The sequence below is a fragment of the Nylanderia fulva genome, unplaced genomic scaffold (genome assembly GCF_048542155.1).
Source record: "Nylanderia fulva isolate GAGA-0341 unplaced genomic scaffold, ASM4854215v1 Scaffold5, whole genome shotgun sequence".
NCBI classification, from domain to species: domain Eukaryota; kingdom Metazoa; phylum Arthropoda; class Insecta; order Hymenoptera; family Formicidae; genus Nylanderia; species Nylanderia fulva.
This window is the reverse complement of record NW_028190587.1, coordinates 4,164,630-4,181,796: the sequence shown is the minus strand read 5'-3', so window position 1 is coordinate 4,181,796 and position 17,167 is coordinate 4,164,630. Positions and strand designations below refer to the sequence as shown.

Here is a 17,167-nt window from a genome sequence, read left to right as displayed (position 1 = left end):
CACTCGCCGTCGGTCGCACGTCCGCGGAAGAAGTACCGCAGAAGGCGAGGAAGCGAACACGAGGAAGAGAGGCTAACGAAAGGCAGGAAGGAAAAAAGTTGGCGAACAGCCAGGCCTGTTGAACGCCACGCCCTGGGGAAAAGGAGGGTGGAAATGCGCTAGATAGATTAGAGGGAGGCTGCAAAATCATCACTTCGATTCGAGCCCAGGTGCCGATCGGCCAACGTGGATATAGCAGCCCGTTGCTTTGCCTGCCTCTCTGCCTGTTGCACCTCAGCTGTGCCGAAAAATCTGTTTCTAATATGCAAACGTCGGGAGAGATTGACTTGATAAATATCGGTGTGGGATATTATTTTAAATATGAGAAGAATATAGGTGTCACGCCGAAAATATGCAAGTAGATCTTGTTATTTGGAGAGCATTTTTGTTCAGAAAAATATTGAGGCAGCAATCATTTTCGAATTATAAGCGATCGAAAATCAAGGGTTTTTCGCAAACTAAGCCTCGTGGAAATAAAATATTAACAAAAGCATATTTTCCAATTAATTTCAAGTAGAGTTTATCACAGAAAAAAAGGAATCCTTGAATTCAAGTATATTTTTATTCTTGAACGCTATTTGATTGATTTAAGCATAGAATGCTCTTTGTAATGACAAATTTTCATTTGCCTTAATAATAAATAAATTTGTGTGAAGTATATTTTATCCTTAAGATATATTCTTGTTTTAAAAATCGCGTATGATAAAAACAAACTTAGTCACATTTGAACTATTAGAATTATTATATTCCTTGAAAGTACCGCTTATATCCGATGCTCACTTGTCACTTGTCCTTGCAATATTTATAAATAAATTTCAGCTTCAACAAGAATATTTTGCACTTTGTTTTAAGGATAAATTATCCTTTATCCAAAATTATTTGGCGCTATTATAAAAATAAAATATACTTGAATCAAGGCATTCTTTCAAGGATACTGTTTTTTCTGTGCTTTAATAAAATTTTAATTTAAGATTTAGTTGTAAAGATACGTGATGGTAAAAATTGAAAACATGCAAAAAATGATGGCCTCTCTCGACAATTTTGCTGAGGAAAAATCGTCTCCAAATAACGAGATCTGCTTGTATATTTTCGGTGTAACACTTTATGTTAGACAGCCTGTATATAGCATCCTATATGCAAATATAATGCAATGCGCGATGATATTCCGCATTTTGAAAATGTTATCATTGATTATTATAATTAAATATGATTGTACTAAAATTCCGATTCTTGTGTGACTGAATTATTAAAGGTCGAATAAATTGATCATAAATTAAAATCATACATCCCGCTGATATAATGTAAGCGATAAATTTTATCGAAGATTAATGGCAAAAATGAACATCAGATAATTAACAAATATAATGAAAAAAAAATAAAATAATGACGAATAAATCACTCATACGATACATTAATACATTATTCTTAATCGGTAAATAAATTCGACGCGAATTGATAGCAAGGGAGAACTATACCTAAGTTATCGTTAGAAAATTATTATGGCAATTTCAATCCTTGCTTATATTCGTCCCTCGGTGTACGTTAAGTTTTGCCAACTTTACAGTGTTGATCCAGTGCCTACGTGCCAGAGGGTATACTTGCCGTTTACAATTTATTCCCAGAATGGGAGTATTTAGGAATTCTACACGTCTTCCCAGCGACCGCGCCTCTGTAATCCTCTCCGGACACTCCCGGATTACATTGTCATAAATTGCGGCTCTTTACACGCGGTCACGGTGACGTACAAAATATCTCTCTCACTCTCTCGTGATACGCGTTCGTCTTTCGAACGACTACAATGGTACGCAATAATACATACTGTCGCAACGATTAAGACTTTACGAATATACAGTGCCTTTATACTTATATTATATCGAGCGCAAGCAAACTTAAATTCCCTTTATATTAATAATTTATCCGCATTTTTTCATATCAGCGTTTACATAACGGTTTACGAGAGCGAAATTGTAATGCGTGGCAGTTGAGATAACATCCTGACTGGTTGGTATATATCTGCGCGATCCTATCTGGACGGCCACGTGTCTTTCGCCAGGAAGTTTTCTCCGACTATTATTTGGTTTTTACTGCCCCTCCGGAGTAGCGAGATTCTCATGTATCCGCGCGATAAAACCGTCTATTGCCGCGAGTATATCTATCCACCACCTGCGATGCAAATGAGATTTTAAAGAGCCGCGAGCGAACGACCGCGTTGCGCCCGCTTAAGTGCCACTCGAGTCGATTGTCTGTCGGTGGGCCCGCAGGTGTGTCTCTAGCCTTGGAATGCGCAAGATACGCCGTGGATATTTTATCGTATGCACGCGGGACGCGTCGTTCTCCTGGGCAACCCGACCTCGCGTTATAATGCAGGTCTCGCCCTATCAAAGTTAGAGCAGATAATATAGGTATATAGGTACACTTGTGCTTCTCGAGCGAGTTTTATCGGCGGCACGTTCGTGATCGCCGGATTCGCTCGGTCCTTCTATAATGCATACGCACGTACGAGCTATGAAAGGAGGAATATAACCGGTATACATGCGTATGCGAGGTCTCAACTTCATTCGACGGCCTCTGACTCTCGATCGAGGGAGAGCGATAGTCGCGGTTCAAAGTTTGTTGTGGAGGCGGACAGAAATTCGGCCGCGAATGAGAAAAGAGGTCGATACCAACACGTGTTCTGTCAATTTGTTCACATGGAAAAGATTGGATCGTCAAAAAGAAACTATTTGCCACGAGCGAGAACCTTGACTCTCCTGAATTACTCGATTAAATCTGAAGATTATTTCGATCGAAACGGGAATCAATTCAATATTGTAACTTGTTCGTTACATTGAAAAAAAAATATTTCTGTAAAATTACATGATTATGCTGAATTTTTTGTCGACCCAGCAATATTGCTGCTCATATGAAATATATTCTTATATATTTTTAAGATTAAAAATATTCCATTGAACATGGAATTACACATAGAAAATGCTAGTAATGTATAATTACTATAAATAAAGTAAAAATGCTAAATTTAAAATTACATGATTTTTGCATAAAAATAATAATTTTACCTATATTTTACATATATATTAATATGTATTTTTACTTTAAAAAATTGGGAAAAAATTACAGCGTGATAATCAAGTAATTTTTCCAGTTTTGAGCATGTAAAAGTACATGGATTTTTTTCAGTATAGCTTAAAATGCAACCTAACTCTGATGTGTAATAACAATTTTAATGTCATTTGAACAATACTTTCTTTACACATATATACATGTATATATATGTGTGTGTGTATAGGTGTCTTTAATAAACATGAATAAATTTAAATTAAATTAAAAGTAATGCATAAAATGTAAACTATCAGTCTTGTCGCTATTGTGCGCGACAATACGCTCGAAATTCTATTGTTATTACTGCTTTTGAGTCGCACGATGTCATGCGAAAGAATCACAGACCGCATGCGCTTGAAGCCACTCCCGAGGTGTACATGTAACTGTAATGACGTCAGCGCGCCCCACGATCTGTCTCTCTTGCTTCGGCATCCCTATGTTCGCATCCCGATGACGACGTATCATTTTTTTTTCCGCTCGTCGGCAGCTGATACGACTGCAGTTCATCTTAAGAGCCGCAAAGTAGCCGGAAGATCTCTCTCTGTCGAGAACAAACAAAAATCTCCATCCATCTTCAGCGCTGAAGATATCAGCATGAAGACGTGTGCACGAACGACGTAACTTTCGTGGGGGGAGGAAAAAGAGTATTTGGAAAAAGTTTACGCAAACGGACGAACGACGGTGCAATATCTTTCGTCGCTTTAACTCCGAAGCGCGGAGCTTTCTGAAACTTGGACGGTAAAATTGACTTCATTCAAAAGATGTTACTTATTTATACGAGTAAAAGGAATGTTTTGTAACCGCCACGTTTATGGCGGTCGTAAGTTTTTCCGAGGGCTCATGCGATTTATACATAGAAAGGTTTTTATATAAGATATACAGCGCACGCAATTATATAGAGGCTGTAATGCATCTTGTTGAAAATTTTAGATAACGTAGTGTCATAAACTAGAATAAGTATTCCATCACAGTGGAACTCTGGATTTCGCGGAATAATTTGTTACGGTTTTAATTTATTTTTAATTATTAAATTAAAAAGTAGCAACGCATGTGTAAGCATCTATTTTATTATCATTTAATCGACTATTTTATAATCAAATTACGCATAGCTCTTAATGTGTTATGCATTAATCTTTTCTTTCTTTTCTACGTTTTATAATTTATTACGTTACTAAATAGCTTCATAAGCAGCAGATTTTCTCTCTTCCTCTTTCTTTTTCTTTCCCTTTAGTCTTGTTAATTACTTAAGATTAATCTATCTATTTTATGTACGTATAAAATATTAAAAATTTACAATTACTCAATTATTTACATTCTGCCCCAAAACGCGTCTCTTGGATATTGAATTAATTAATTATGTCTCCTTTCTCTCCCTTCGCAATGTTGTTTACAAATGGCATAATTAGCATATGAGCGACTGTTCAACTTATGCCATGTCGCATTTTGATTAAAAGCAGGCGGAACAACGTTGCGTGCGACACGAGTCCCGCGAGACGACGCTCCGGAATTTGGCTGACGGTCTCTCGCGATATATCGCATTTGTCTCCATATTTGACCGGATCATTCGGAGCAACACGGTCGATCGGTCGGTCGGTCAGTCGGTCTTTGGAGCAAGCGAAATTGCGGGCCAGTGATACAGGAGAGGCTTGAAGCGCGGCTCGTTCCGACGCGCAATGTTCGCCAAGATCAATAGACGGGCCGTGAGCCGTCGTCATCCCAGGCGACAGAGAGCCCGCTGGTTTTGATCTCTCGCGCACGCGCCCTCTCATCTCTTCCACGAACCTCCCAATATTGTACGTATATATTTTATACCCCGCTCTCTCGCTCCCTCTTGACGATAATGCGCTCGCAGCGTCGGATGTAAGCGACAATCGCGCGCCGGAATTCGTGCGCCGGCTCGTGCGTTTACCTGTACTACTGTCGAGACCAGGCACCGCTCGTCTGACGATAACGTCTGGATGCACTGAGACCAATCGTGCGCGGAAGGCCAGAACGTCCGCTGGCAACTTAATTGACGACAGAAGAAAGAGAGAAAGGGGGAGAGATGAAAAGAAAAAGAAAGGAAGAGAAAGAACATAGTCTGTAGCAATGGACAAACATGCTGCGATCTCTGTTTACGAATTTATTTTTCCCAGCTGTTTTCATAAAATTATTATCTCTACTATTCCGTTAAGAATTTTGTATTATATTGAATATATTATACTTATAAATAATATCAAGATTTAATTATATTTTAACGAGCTATTGTGATTAAAAATAATTAATTTTATTTTGTAGCGCATCTGGAGCAATAAGGTAAAATATAATTTTCTGGGTGTCTAAATTTAGGAGTTAATGTTATCGAAATGTACAAATTTAGAAGATGCAAGAAGAGTAAAAAAGAAAAATAAAAAATGGCACAATGTACAATTACTGTCGAAACTGTCGAATCGTAGCTAAATATTGAAAATGTGAAAGAGCAATATTCTACGAAATGAAACGAGGTATGAAAGCTGAAGCATGAAAATGAAGTAAAAAGACGCGAGATGCAACTGAAATAAAATCCAATCAAATTTTTCACGTTTGATATATAAAAGAGTACGCTTGCATCGTTAAAGGCATCGATATTTTTGCATCGAACGATTGAATTATCGTGCGCGCGCATTATATAATATATTATAATAGCTCTCAAGAAAATTTAATATAAAAATTATATTAAACAGAAATTTTATGTTTTAATAAACATAATTACATAAAACAAGATAAAACAAAAGCAATGTACATTATAATATATATATTTTTTGTATAATAATATAATGCAAAATAATGTGCAATATTTCGATATAAGTATAAAAGATGATTTAAGTCAAGTAGAATGAGCTTGCGAGAATATTTTCTCGGTATAATGGCTTTTGTAAATATAATTTTCACACAAAATATACGAGATACATTATTAAAACCGTAAAATGATAAATCCATAAAAATATGTTATGCGCGTATACGGATTATGTAAATAAGTGATTGCGATCAGGATTATGTAAATTAGAGATTGCGATAAAAGATCCTTGGATTAATGGCTATCTCGTACATCGGCAATTAAATTATAATCATAAATCTCAAGCAGATGGAAATATACAAATTACATAAAAGAGATGAAAACTGTCAATGTAAAACGCCCTTCCCTACAGGCAAGTCTAGACTTAGATTAAAGCGCATAAAATTTGCCCTCATCGTGTCCCATCGTTCGTGTGAATGCTTCAATGTCCTGTGTACACAAGGTGTACTAAAAAAATCGTAAACTTTATATTACAGACATATTTTACAGCCTTTCATCTTTTCTTTCACGGAAATATTTAGTTATCATTTTTTATTATTTAATATTATAAAAATAATCTCAAGTTAAAATCAAATTTGCGATGTATTTGCATTTTCAAAATTTATTTCTCCAAAATGTCAAAACGTTTTTCATTCTTTTCGATATCGAAACATCGTATATCGTGCGTTGGTGACACATAACAATTGTAATTCACAAATGCGCAGTTTATGAGACTACACCTTTTATGTCTACGCATCGCGTGGCTCGATGGAGGGCGCAAACTCGCGTTTGTACCTACTGCGTATTCAAAGTTTTCCCCCGTAACTCGTGAGAATTCGATCCAAAGTTGTGCGGGCGGAAAGGGATGTATATCCGCCGTTGCGTTACGATCCGCGTTATCTTCGCTCCAGCGGACGCGAGGACCGGCGTCTAAATGTCGCACGCACGTACGCGCGTCTCGCTATTATTACGCGCGTGCGTCCTCGAATACGAAAGTAGTATATCGCCGTCCGCTCTTTTGACGCGAGACGCGCTTCAAAAGCGTATATGTTTTCGACGGATATTTTTCACAAAGTAGCGCGAAATATGCATCTCTCTCTCTCTGCAAATGGAATATCTTTTGACGCACCTCTTTCCGCTCTTTTATATTATCACCGTTATATACTCTCATTCGCTTTACATTTGTACGTACGCAATCGAGAGAGTGACGTAACGATACGCTTTTCGCCACTGAAGGTGAATTCTGTGCTGCGCGTAGAAAAAGAAAGAATTTATGTAAAACGTAAAAAAAATGGGTAACTCGAGAAAGTGAATAGAAAAACGAACGAGGTGGAAATGCAATCGACTCCTCGCAACGTCAATACAAAGAGTTAATTAACCTTGGAATAATAAAATATTATTAAGTAATTAAATTGTCAGAGAAGTAAACGGTGCGGACATGATAATAATTCTTTCCTGTATAAGATAGGTATAAGTTAATCACAGGATAAGAGATGGAGGAAGAACGAAAGAGATTGGTTTAGTTTCTCAAGAGATTGTTTAAATACGAGAAAAGATAATGATATTATATTATCATACGAATGCACGTAAGGATGTAATTATTAATTAAATTTTAAAATCACACAGATAATTCAGAAGCAACAATTTTCGTCTATATTACTTTATTCGAGATTTCACAACAATCATTCGTCACGTGCTAAACATGTCTGCTAAAATCTTAACAATCTTATTATTTAAAAACAATAAAGTAGCGGCGTTTCTATACCTGCAAACAATTTTATGCTTTAACACATAATGTCAAAATTTATTGTAAGAGATAGCAAGCTTAATATCCTCTCTAATTTACATAAATATATGCGTATTAGTGAGATCCAATGAGAAGGAAAGGCAAAGACGGAAAGATGAAAATGAATTTAGCGAGACAATTATGAGACAAGCAGACAAGCAGGCAATCACGCTGTAGTTAAAGTATCTTCAGTCTCGATATTATCTTCGTGATATACCAACCATACTCGAAACATCATAATGGCCATTATTTCAATTATAGCGCACATCTAATTGAAAGCTGTAACTTAGCTAGTAGATTGTATACATTTACATGCACTAGTTACCCAACTTAACAAAGTTTCAAAGTACATCTTATATAAGCATCTTATGAAATATCACGCGATCTCCCACGCGAACGCATCAACATTTCCTAAATAAATTTTAATCCAACGAAATCTGGATCTTTAAAAAAAAAAAAAATCCCTAAATAAACACAATCTTCTTCCGCTGCGCATCGAAAATCTACGTAAGATCTACCGAGATCTGAAGGGTAGGGTGACGAAAACTCGTAAGTTCATGAAACAATCAGGCAGTCAGGGTGACAGCGAGCGCAGGCACGACGGCAGTCGTCGGCGAGCAGGCGAGCATGTCAGGGTGGACACAAGGGAAAGAGAAAGAGAGTGGGAGGTAAGGGTTGGTCGAGGGGTGGTTAGAGACAGGTAGGCAAGAGAGCGCGCGGGCAGGCTGGCAGGCAGAAAGGAAGGAACTGCGCCTGCGCGCTGAAACGGCCGGGCTAGACGCGAGAGCCGCCACTCCCGAGCGCGTAGCGGTGTACCGCGGGTGCTGACCGAGTGTCTCCCCGCGAGAGAAGGCGAGAGCGAGAGGAAGCAGGAAGAGCCGCGGGTGAGCGCAGAGCAAAGCGACGACGAAGAGAAGAAGAAGCAGAAAAATGTCTATCGCGAGAAGAGGAATCCCGGAGCGGAGGCAGAGCTCGTGGCAGGACGTCGCCGGCGATCGGAAGGCTCCGGCGCTGTAGGACGCTGCAGGACGAAGGAGGCATCATCGCACAACCTCCAGGAGAGGACTCTCCCTCCTCCGCCGACACCCGTTAACCCCCGCCCGAGTGTGTTACATCCCCCGGTTATCTCTTCGCTTCGAAAACGCAGCGGGAATCGCGAAGGAAACTCGACGCCGAACGGGAAGAAACGGGAGAGAAGGAGAGAGAGAGAAGAGTTTCGCGAAGAGGTTGATAAAGAATCTCGCCAAATTTATCACACGTCTCCGTTTATCGCGTCAAGCGGTGCCGAGGCTCTTGCGAGATCTCGAGTGGCGAAATACGCGAATATATATATATATATATATATACGCTGTCACCTAAGACGAAAGGAAGGGTGTACGCGGTATATAGGATCATTCAGATTAAACCGAGTGTCGCTCCGAGTGCTCGACGAAAGGGAGACGAGATCGTGAGAGTGATAGTGCTCGTCACTAGGGCGAAGGAGACAGAGAAGGAAAATCGAGAAAAAAAGCGGAGGGCCAGAAGAGAGCACACGGAGAGGAGCCCGACGAGGAAGCAAGACGGGGGTAGGAGGGCGGGACGGGCGGGAGGGAGGGAGGGAGGGTGAGACGCGGACGACACGCAGAGAGACGCCGGGTCAACGCGCCAGGTAGCAACGCCTCGGGACAGCCGTCGACGTTTCCTTCGTCGCCGTCCTCGTCCTAGCCGCCGTCGGGGTGGTGCCCTGGTCCCTTCTCTCTAGAGCGCGGGATGACAACCATGGGGTCCTTCCACGCCGCATCCGGGAGCCTCGTCCTCCTCGCGGCCACGGTCGTCCTGCTGCCCGCCACGCATCGCGCACCGTTTGCATACGCCGCGTAAGTCAACCCGCTTTTATGCACGCTCACTTCTTAGACCCGAACGGGACGTGTTATTGTTCCAAATTTCAGAGTTGTCTTGGTATTAGCTTCTTTCGTGCAAGTTGATGCTGAGAGTGGTGATTTTATCAAGCGTAATATACAGAGTGTCCGGTAACTAACGGACGAATGATTAAGAGCGGATTCTCTGGCCGATTTGGAGACGATTTTTCCTTAGCAAAAATGTTGAGACGTCAATAATTTTGGAGTTATAAGCGATTGAAAAAAAAAGGGTTTTTTGAAAACTAAACGTTTTGGAGTTAAAAGTCTAACATAATTACATTCTTCAGTTAATTTCAGGTAGAGTTTACTATAATAAAATTTTAATTTGAGGCTTAGTTATAAAGATACATAATGACAAATATTGGAAAGTTGTAAAAAATCGTTCCCAAATTGACCAAAGAATCTATTTGTAATCGTTGGTTCGTTAGTTATTGGACACCCTGTATATGAATTTATTGAAATTTCGGCCTAACTGGCCAGTACAATTTAATTAGAAACACTACGTTTCGACCCATAACTTTCAAGATGTTGATTCGACAGCAGTAAAATAACTAATGATTCATTAGTAATTTTACTGCTGTCGAATCAACATCTTGAAAGTTACACTTGAAAAGGACCCGTAGCTAAGGGTCGAAACGTAGTGTTTCTAATTAAATTGTGCCAGTTAGGTTGAAATTTCAATGAATTTGTATGGTTTTACTCATCACTGGCGACTTCATTAATTTTATCGTTATTTAATATATATGAATTATCGTGACGTTTCGTTAATAGCTAGGTATATCAAGTAAGAATGTTTATTAGGGGAGTATTAGAAAATGGGGGATGCTGCGGCAGTCAGGTGTTGACATCTCCTTTTGTACTTGCGCAGCATCCAGAATTTATCGCGCAAATTATTTCCGATCATTATTTTCTATGAATGAAACGTTTGGAGTGCGTGGGAATAAAATAGTTGAGATAGACGTGTATTTAGAAGAAGAAGAAAAATGATTTTATACCTGTCGCAGACATTCTCATTTAAGAAATTGTTTGATATTTTAGAAAAGTCAATATTTGTGTGTCTAGATACTTTTAAAAGATACTTTTACGACGAAACATGTTATTACAAACGTAGATGAACTTTGAGTTTGTTCACTCTTCCAGATATCGCATTAGATATCTCTGATCAATATTTTAATCGCCAATATAATTGTCAACATAAATTTTATACTTCATGATATAAGAACAATGCATATTTTTTACGCCAATTAAATGGGAGACAAAAACACTTTTGCAAGATAAAAATTCATCCTTCCATTTTAATATCGGAAAAATATTGTGTTGGGCAAATCATGTGTGTGGCATCCTCATCGCGTTACGCGTCACTCATTATGCTATATTTCGACGAGAATAACGAAGTTTTATTACGCGATCGTGTCGCTGACGTCAATCCGCTGCCTACTATCAAGTGTGCACACAAACAAGATAGGTTTAGCCTTTGACATAAGGGGCACCACAATGTAAGCAGCGCTCTCCCTTTTGCCCTCTATCTCCTCTCTCTCTCTCTCTCTCTCTCTCTGTCTCTGCCGTCTGGATGCATCTTCGTGATTGCATGTAAATGAGCGGATACATGCAGCCACATCGCATGCCCTGGCGTATGTCTCACCACTACGCGCGCAAGCTCTTTCCATGATCACGATTGACACTATTCCTCGCGCTTCCTAGATAATGATGAAGAAGCTCCTCGCGTTTCAAGTCTAACGCACATTTCGCGCAATGCTAAACGTAAATCGTATCAACTCTGCTATGCTTTTTACCGATCGATAGCTGTTGGTCGATAAAAGTTATATATTAAACATTGGATCGTTAATTATTAATTGTTTAATTATTAATACTTTAATGTGTGTGAATTGTTCTCTAATAATATCATCTATTTCCAATAAATAAATAATTATAATTTATCAGTCAATATGTAAACTCATGTCAAATAATTATATAAAATTGAAATCACATAAGAGAGAGTATTAAATTAGACTGTATACTCTTGTAAAGAAAAACTTATGCGCTCTATTTTCTGATATTATTTTCTTCCGAATGTGATTATCTGAATAATGAGAAAAAGAAGTGTAGCAACGCGATTATTATGCATTTATCGTTCACTAATCAGTGGAATAATTTTTCCAAGCGTTTTAACTGCCACGGAACAATTAAAGCGGAAACGTTCGCAAAATACGCGAGATTTATTGTCGATTAAAAAAATACACATGCGACAAGCAGAAACAAAACGATAAACTGTAGACAAGTAGAAAGAATAGAGGTAGAGACGCGAGTAACAGTAACAAAGTGCAAACAATGTCGATACTGAAATTGGCTATACTCGCTCATCCGTTGATCGCGATTCACTAGTGGCACGTATTAATAATCTGCAAATGTAGCAAAGGTTTTCGCGGCACGAGAGAAGCAGCGTTATCGATCACTTTGCACGAAACATTCGACGCGTTGCACTCGTGACCGACGGCTGACTTCACTCGGACTCTTTCCCTGGCGATCGCGCGATACCGTTTCTTTATTACTGAAATCTTGCTATTGGTAAATAACATGTTAGTCGCATCTTCTAATCATCTTATCAATATCTTCTAAATGTATATTAATACAACATATAATATAGTGTAAAACTCGTAGTGTGATTTGAATAGTAATCAAAACAATTAATCGCTATTATTTTTATCGTGCGTGGCGCAAAAAATTCCAAGATAGATCATAGAATATATTCTGGTTCAATTAATTTTCTTTAGACATTTTTGGATTAAAAAATGTTAATCTAAATTTTCTTTATGATGTAAATATGTATATTATCAATTTTTATTACGAATTAAATTGTATGATTGTATCATGATTTGTATGATTGTATCACTATAATTCTTTGAATGAAAACTATATTTAACGTAACGATAAATCATAGGGGTATCTTCTTATTTAAGGCATTAAAATAAATGATATGAGAAACAGCCTCTGCTTTTCATCGAGGTCAGACAGTGAAGGCTTCCCAACAATCTACCGCATTTACATTCCGACGAATATAGAATCATTAATAATCACGGAATAAACGATAACGAGGAGAAGGGGAACATGAGTTTAACTTTTATCGTTACGAGAGAATATAGGGAACTTATAGTCAATGACATTGACTAACATCGACATTATCTCTACGTGTTTTAGTCTAACAAGATACATATATTCCTGACAAGTCTATTAAACAATTTTACACTCTTCAGACATTGCAAATTTCAGGCAATTGCACACGATTCTCTCGTAGTATCGGATAATAATGATTAATAGCGAGTCGGGAGCCGCAGCAATGCCGAAATAGTTTTAATTCGCGAGCGTTATTATATTGAACGAGAGCTGGAATAAACTAGTAGTTACACGCTACAAGAGGGAATATCAATATTTACGCTCTTCCGGCGAGCAGAGCCTCGGTCGTTCCACCTGTTTCCTCCTCGAGAGAGAGTCTCCGCGCGTTTCTCTCTGGCCTCCTCCAAACCCTAACGAGTACCAACCGCGGAGGTACTGTAGTGTGGTATCGGTGATCGCAGTAGAGCTCTCGAGCAGGAGGGTGCTCCCGACGTGGCAGAGCTCCAAATCCTCCTACGCCGCCCATCGCGGCTAGGATCGTCGCCACCCTCGCTCACTCTCGGATCGGTGGCGCGCACCGAGCTCTTTCTCCGTGCAGAGCGAGGAGAGAACAACCTTCTCGCCTCACTAGGCTATCCGGCCCAAGTTCGATCCGAATTTTCAATTACATCACGCCATCTTCATTCAAGTTTCCGCTAGCCTCGAGATAGCCTCATTACTTAAAGTCTGACGATTCTAGCCATCGAACGGGCAATTACTTTCGAACGATGGTAATTTATCACGTAATTGATAAGTTGTTAGATAACGAAGATAAGAGTGGTTGAATGAATGCATCAGCGAAAAATTGATTGAAATAGTGACATAATGATCATTTGTCCATATTTATCAATTTCTGCGTGTAAATCTATTTCTTTTTGTTTATTTGTGTGTATATATGAGTGTCAAAATGGGATATAAAGTAAATTTAAAAATTTTAAATATATCTCTTCGACAATATTGTATATTTAAATTTTTTCTGCTACGTATTATTTTATTTTAAGAATAGAGAAAAACGTCCACGTGCCATTTATCAAAATCATAAATTTGGTTCTCCACATCAATCAGTACCATGGAGACTATATATTAAGAGTTGAGATTATATCGCGAGTAATTAATGGCTATTGTCGAAAATATCCGTTCAAGGATTTCGCGGAAGGCGCTACTTATCGATCTGTGATATCTCATGTCGGGACGCGATTCTCGTGGAATACCTTGGCAACTTTCCGGAATTGGAAACGTCCTGGATTATCATCCGGTTGAGAATTGTCGTGTTTTCGTTGCAAGAGCATCGCCCACCGCGGAAACAGACGAAATCGCGCCAAATCATTCGCCTTCGACTGACCCATTTTCGGCGGCAGCGTACAAACGCGGCCACTTCTGCGAGACAAGAGACGGATTGTTGTTTTCTTTCGCATATCTCTGTTTCTAACCTGACCTATGCAACCGCGTTGGCAACACCACTATCGGTTGGAAGGATGACAACCGATGCCACCGAGTGTTTTTCCATTACCGTGTGTTTCGGGCAGAAAAGATTTATCTTTCTCGCGGTTCTACGAATATATCTGGCATCCTGTATTCGTGTAATGGAGCTTTAAATGCGCTTCCGCTTTTGGAATGCTACCATGTATATCCGAATATGAAGTAGAAGTCTGGCAGTAACTGCTGAATTTTCTACGTTACTGGTTAGACCATTAAAAAATTATGTCGTCTATGCAGAGATATTTCGGCAACTACATAAAGCATGATTTATTTACATATTCCAAAGTTTCACATTTCTACGTTTAAAACAATATTAAATAAATGGCATAATTGTAAATGTCATAAGAAACGATAAAAGATACATATAACTACAATAGAAATCTAACGGAATGTTACTGGCAATAAATACACATGATATGTATCAAAACGTATCTCATAGCAATATAATATAACATGGAAAAATAATTCCAATTTTTTTTAAATATACATCTTTGCATTGGTGCATTGTGTGCATCAATATTAATTAATAACATAGGTTACGATGGTTGTCATGCTCCAAATTCAAAAACGGAGCATTTTACGTACACAATTAGTGACTGACAGTTGGCATATAATGGCTGACAGAAATCGGGCACAGTGGAATAGCGAGAGGAGAGCAGAGAGAGAGAGAGAGAGAATGACGCTTCGTTCGCAAACAACCAATGCATATTTAATAGTGGACGATTATTAATGCGCGCTTACGCGGGTGATTGATGAAACCATACGGAATTGTGCGAGTCTTAACAATTTATGTCACGATTCATATATCGTAATGACTATAAGTCCATTCTATTTAACTGCGCTCTTTTACATTTTTTACAACAAAAGAGATTTCTTTTATTATATTTTAAAAAGAAAGAGAAAAATAAATTTAAAAACGTAATTAAAAGATAGAACTATAATAATATAAATTCTAAATTATCTTTACGAAGAGGGAACAAAAGATCTAATAAGAAAAACTCTGGATTATATCTTCGCGAAAAATAAAGCAAAATATATTTCTTTCTTTCTTGTTGCAAATTGTTTTGCCCTTTTGTTTCAAGACTGTAAGAAGGTTGCATGTAAAAAAGATACAATAAGAGGAAAAACGCATGCACTAAATTTTGCAATAAGTCTGCAATCACGCTTTTACGACATACGTACAATCGAACGTTATTTCCGACACGTCACTTCATGACCCGCGCTGTATTTCTACCGACCGACGAAGTTATGACGTTTGGCGAGATTGTTTATATATAGCGTGAGAGACATAACAAAACATATTTCCGATAGTAACTTCAAACTTAATCGGAATGGCGGCCGGTAACTCGACAGCGAAGAGGCGCGAATCGAAGACACGAGATCCGGATCGACGAGCGAGTCCATCTAGTTACCTACAAATCGAATATTCTTCGGTAACTATAATATCCGGCCGAGTCGCGCTGATCATTCAGACGGCTGACTGTTTCTCGAGCTTTACCACTAGCATATCGAGTACCATATTCCGAGCGCGGTAGCGATACAGGAAACCGTAGCCTCGATACTAATGATTTCATCCACACTGGGCTCGTTCGCCTTTGGTCGACGATATATTCCAACAATTCTCAGGTTTCTATATATAAATCCGAAATTATCAACCATATACGAAAAAATATTACATCTCTCAATTTTAGCGTCCGCAACATTTTTTCCAGAAGGGGGCATAATTAATTTTTTTTTGTTTTTTAATTTTTGTTCTCCATTTTTTTAAATTTATTTTTTTTTATTTGTTTTTTTATTTTTATTTTTTTTATATTAAATATGCAAATAAAATTTAATGTTTATTCAAAAGAAAAGCAAATGCTCACTTTTTTTATTGATTCGTTTATAATACCTACAGTAAAAATGTATATTATATCAACACGACTTGTGTAGTGAATAAGTAATGCAACTATACACTCCATCGTAAACTTACACTCTTTTGCATTGCGTATATAGTAGATCGCGTACGGGAACATATTTAAACATACAACACGCTTGGCCTTCGAACAAACTTTTTACGCGGCTTTACGTGTTCCTTGCGCTATGCTTTCTCAAGCGCTATGTCATTTTCCTACGGAAGTTCGATTGCAATTTTCGTCGATTCTCTCTACCGGCGCGTTTCCCCCGTCGCAAATATCGCGACGATACGGTAAACGCGTCGGTCGGGGTTATTAGTGTCGGAGTTAGAGTACTTGGACAGTAACCGCGATGGAGGGTCGAGCACACGGCTCGAGTCGGTCACGCGATACGGAGACTTTCCCGTCCGCTTCTGGATTTTAACTCGTGGCTTTTGCGCTCATAAATTCGTGCTCCGCGCGGCGGAGTGTCACAATTAATATGCGGTTGTTCCGCCCCGCATCCCTCCTATAACACGACCGCCACGTTGCAAAATCCGCGACCGTGCCGTGACAGTTGCCGTACTTTCAAATTACTTTCAAATTACCACTCGCTGAATAACGGAGATTCTGCCACGCAACGCGAATGGAATAAACCAAATTATTACGTCGTCGGCGGCCGCGTCATGGCCGCAAGAACGGATAAGTTATGACAACGTGCACACGTAACTCCTTATTCCTAGGTCGAAGACACGTCTGCAAATAGAATTCAGGGTTGCGTGACGTAATAAGAAAGTCATAAATTTATCCGTTCTTTTAAAAATGGCAATATATCTTGCGCGAATTTGCTTGTCTTTAATGTAATTTGATGCAATTAACGTCGGTAAAAAGAAACGATATTGATATACATAAATCATAATTAATAATAATTAGAGCGGAACATATAATAACAAAATTTATGATAACAGAAGAAGGATCGAATAAGGTATTTAAATGCAAATTGTTCCAACAGTAATTATCGGAAACATTTTCTCGAGAGACGAGACAT

The 17,167-nt window shown here is 38.7% G+C and overlaps 1 protein-coding gene across 5 annotated transcripts in view; it reads left to right on the top strand.

Annotated features, from left to right (window-relative positions):
- The first annotated feature begins 9,324 nt into the window (after positions 1–9,324).
- The window catches only part of Rdl (Resistant to dieldrin), a 77,163-nt gene continuing 69,320 nt past the window's right edge, over positions 9,325–17,167 (top strand). For all 5 annotated transcript variants that reach the window (XM_029316763.2, XM_029316767.2, XM_029316764.2 and 2 more), the window contains exon 1: positions 9,325–9,574. In XM_029316763.2, coding sequence (XP_029172596.1) covers positions 9,468–9,574 — 107 coding nt within the window. In that variant the 5' untranslated portion in view covers positions 9,325–9,467. The remainder of the gene's footprint in view (positions 9,575–17,167) is intronic.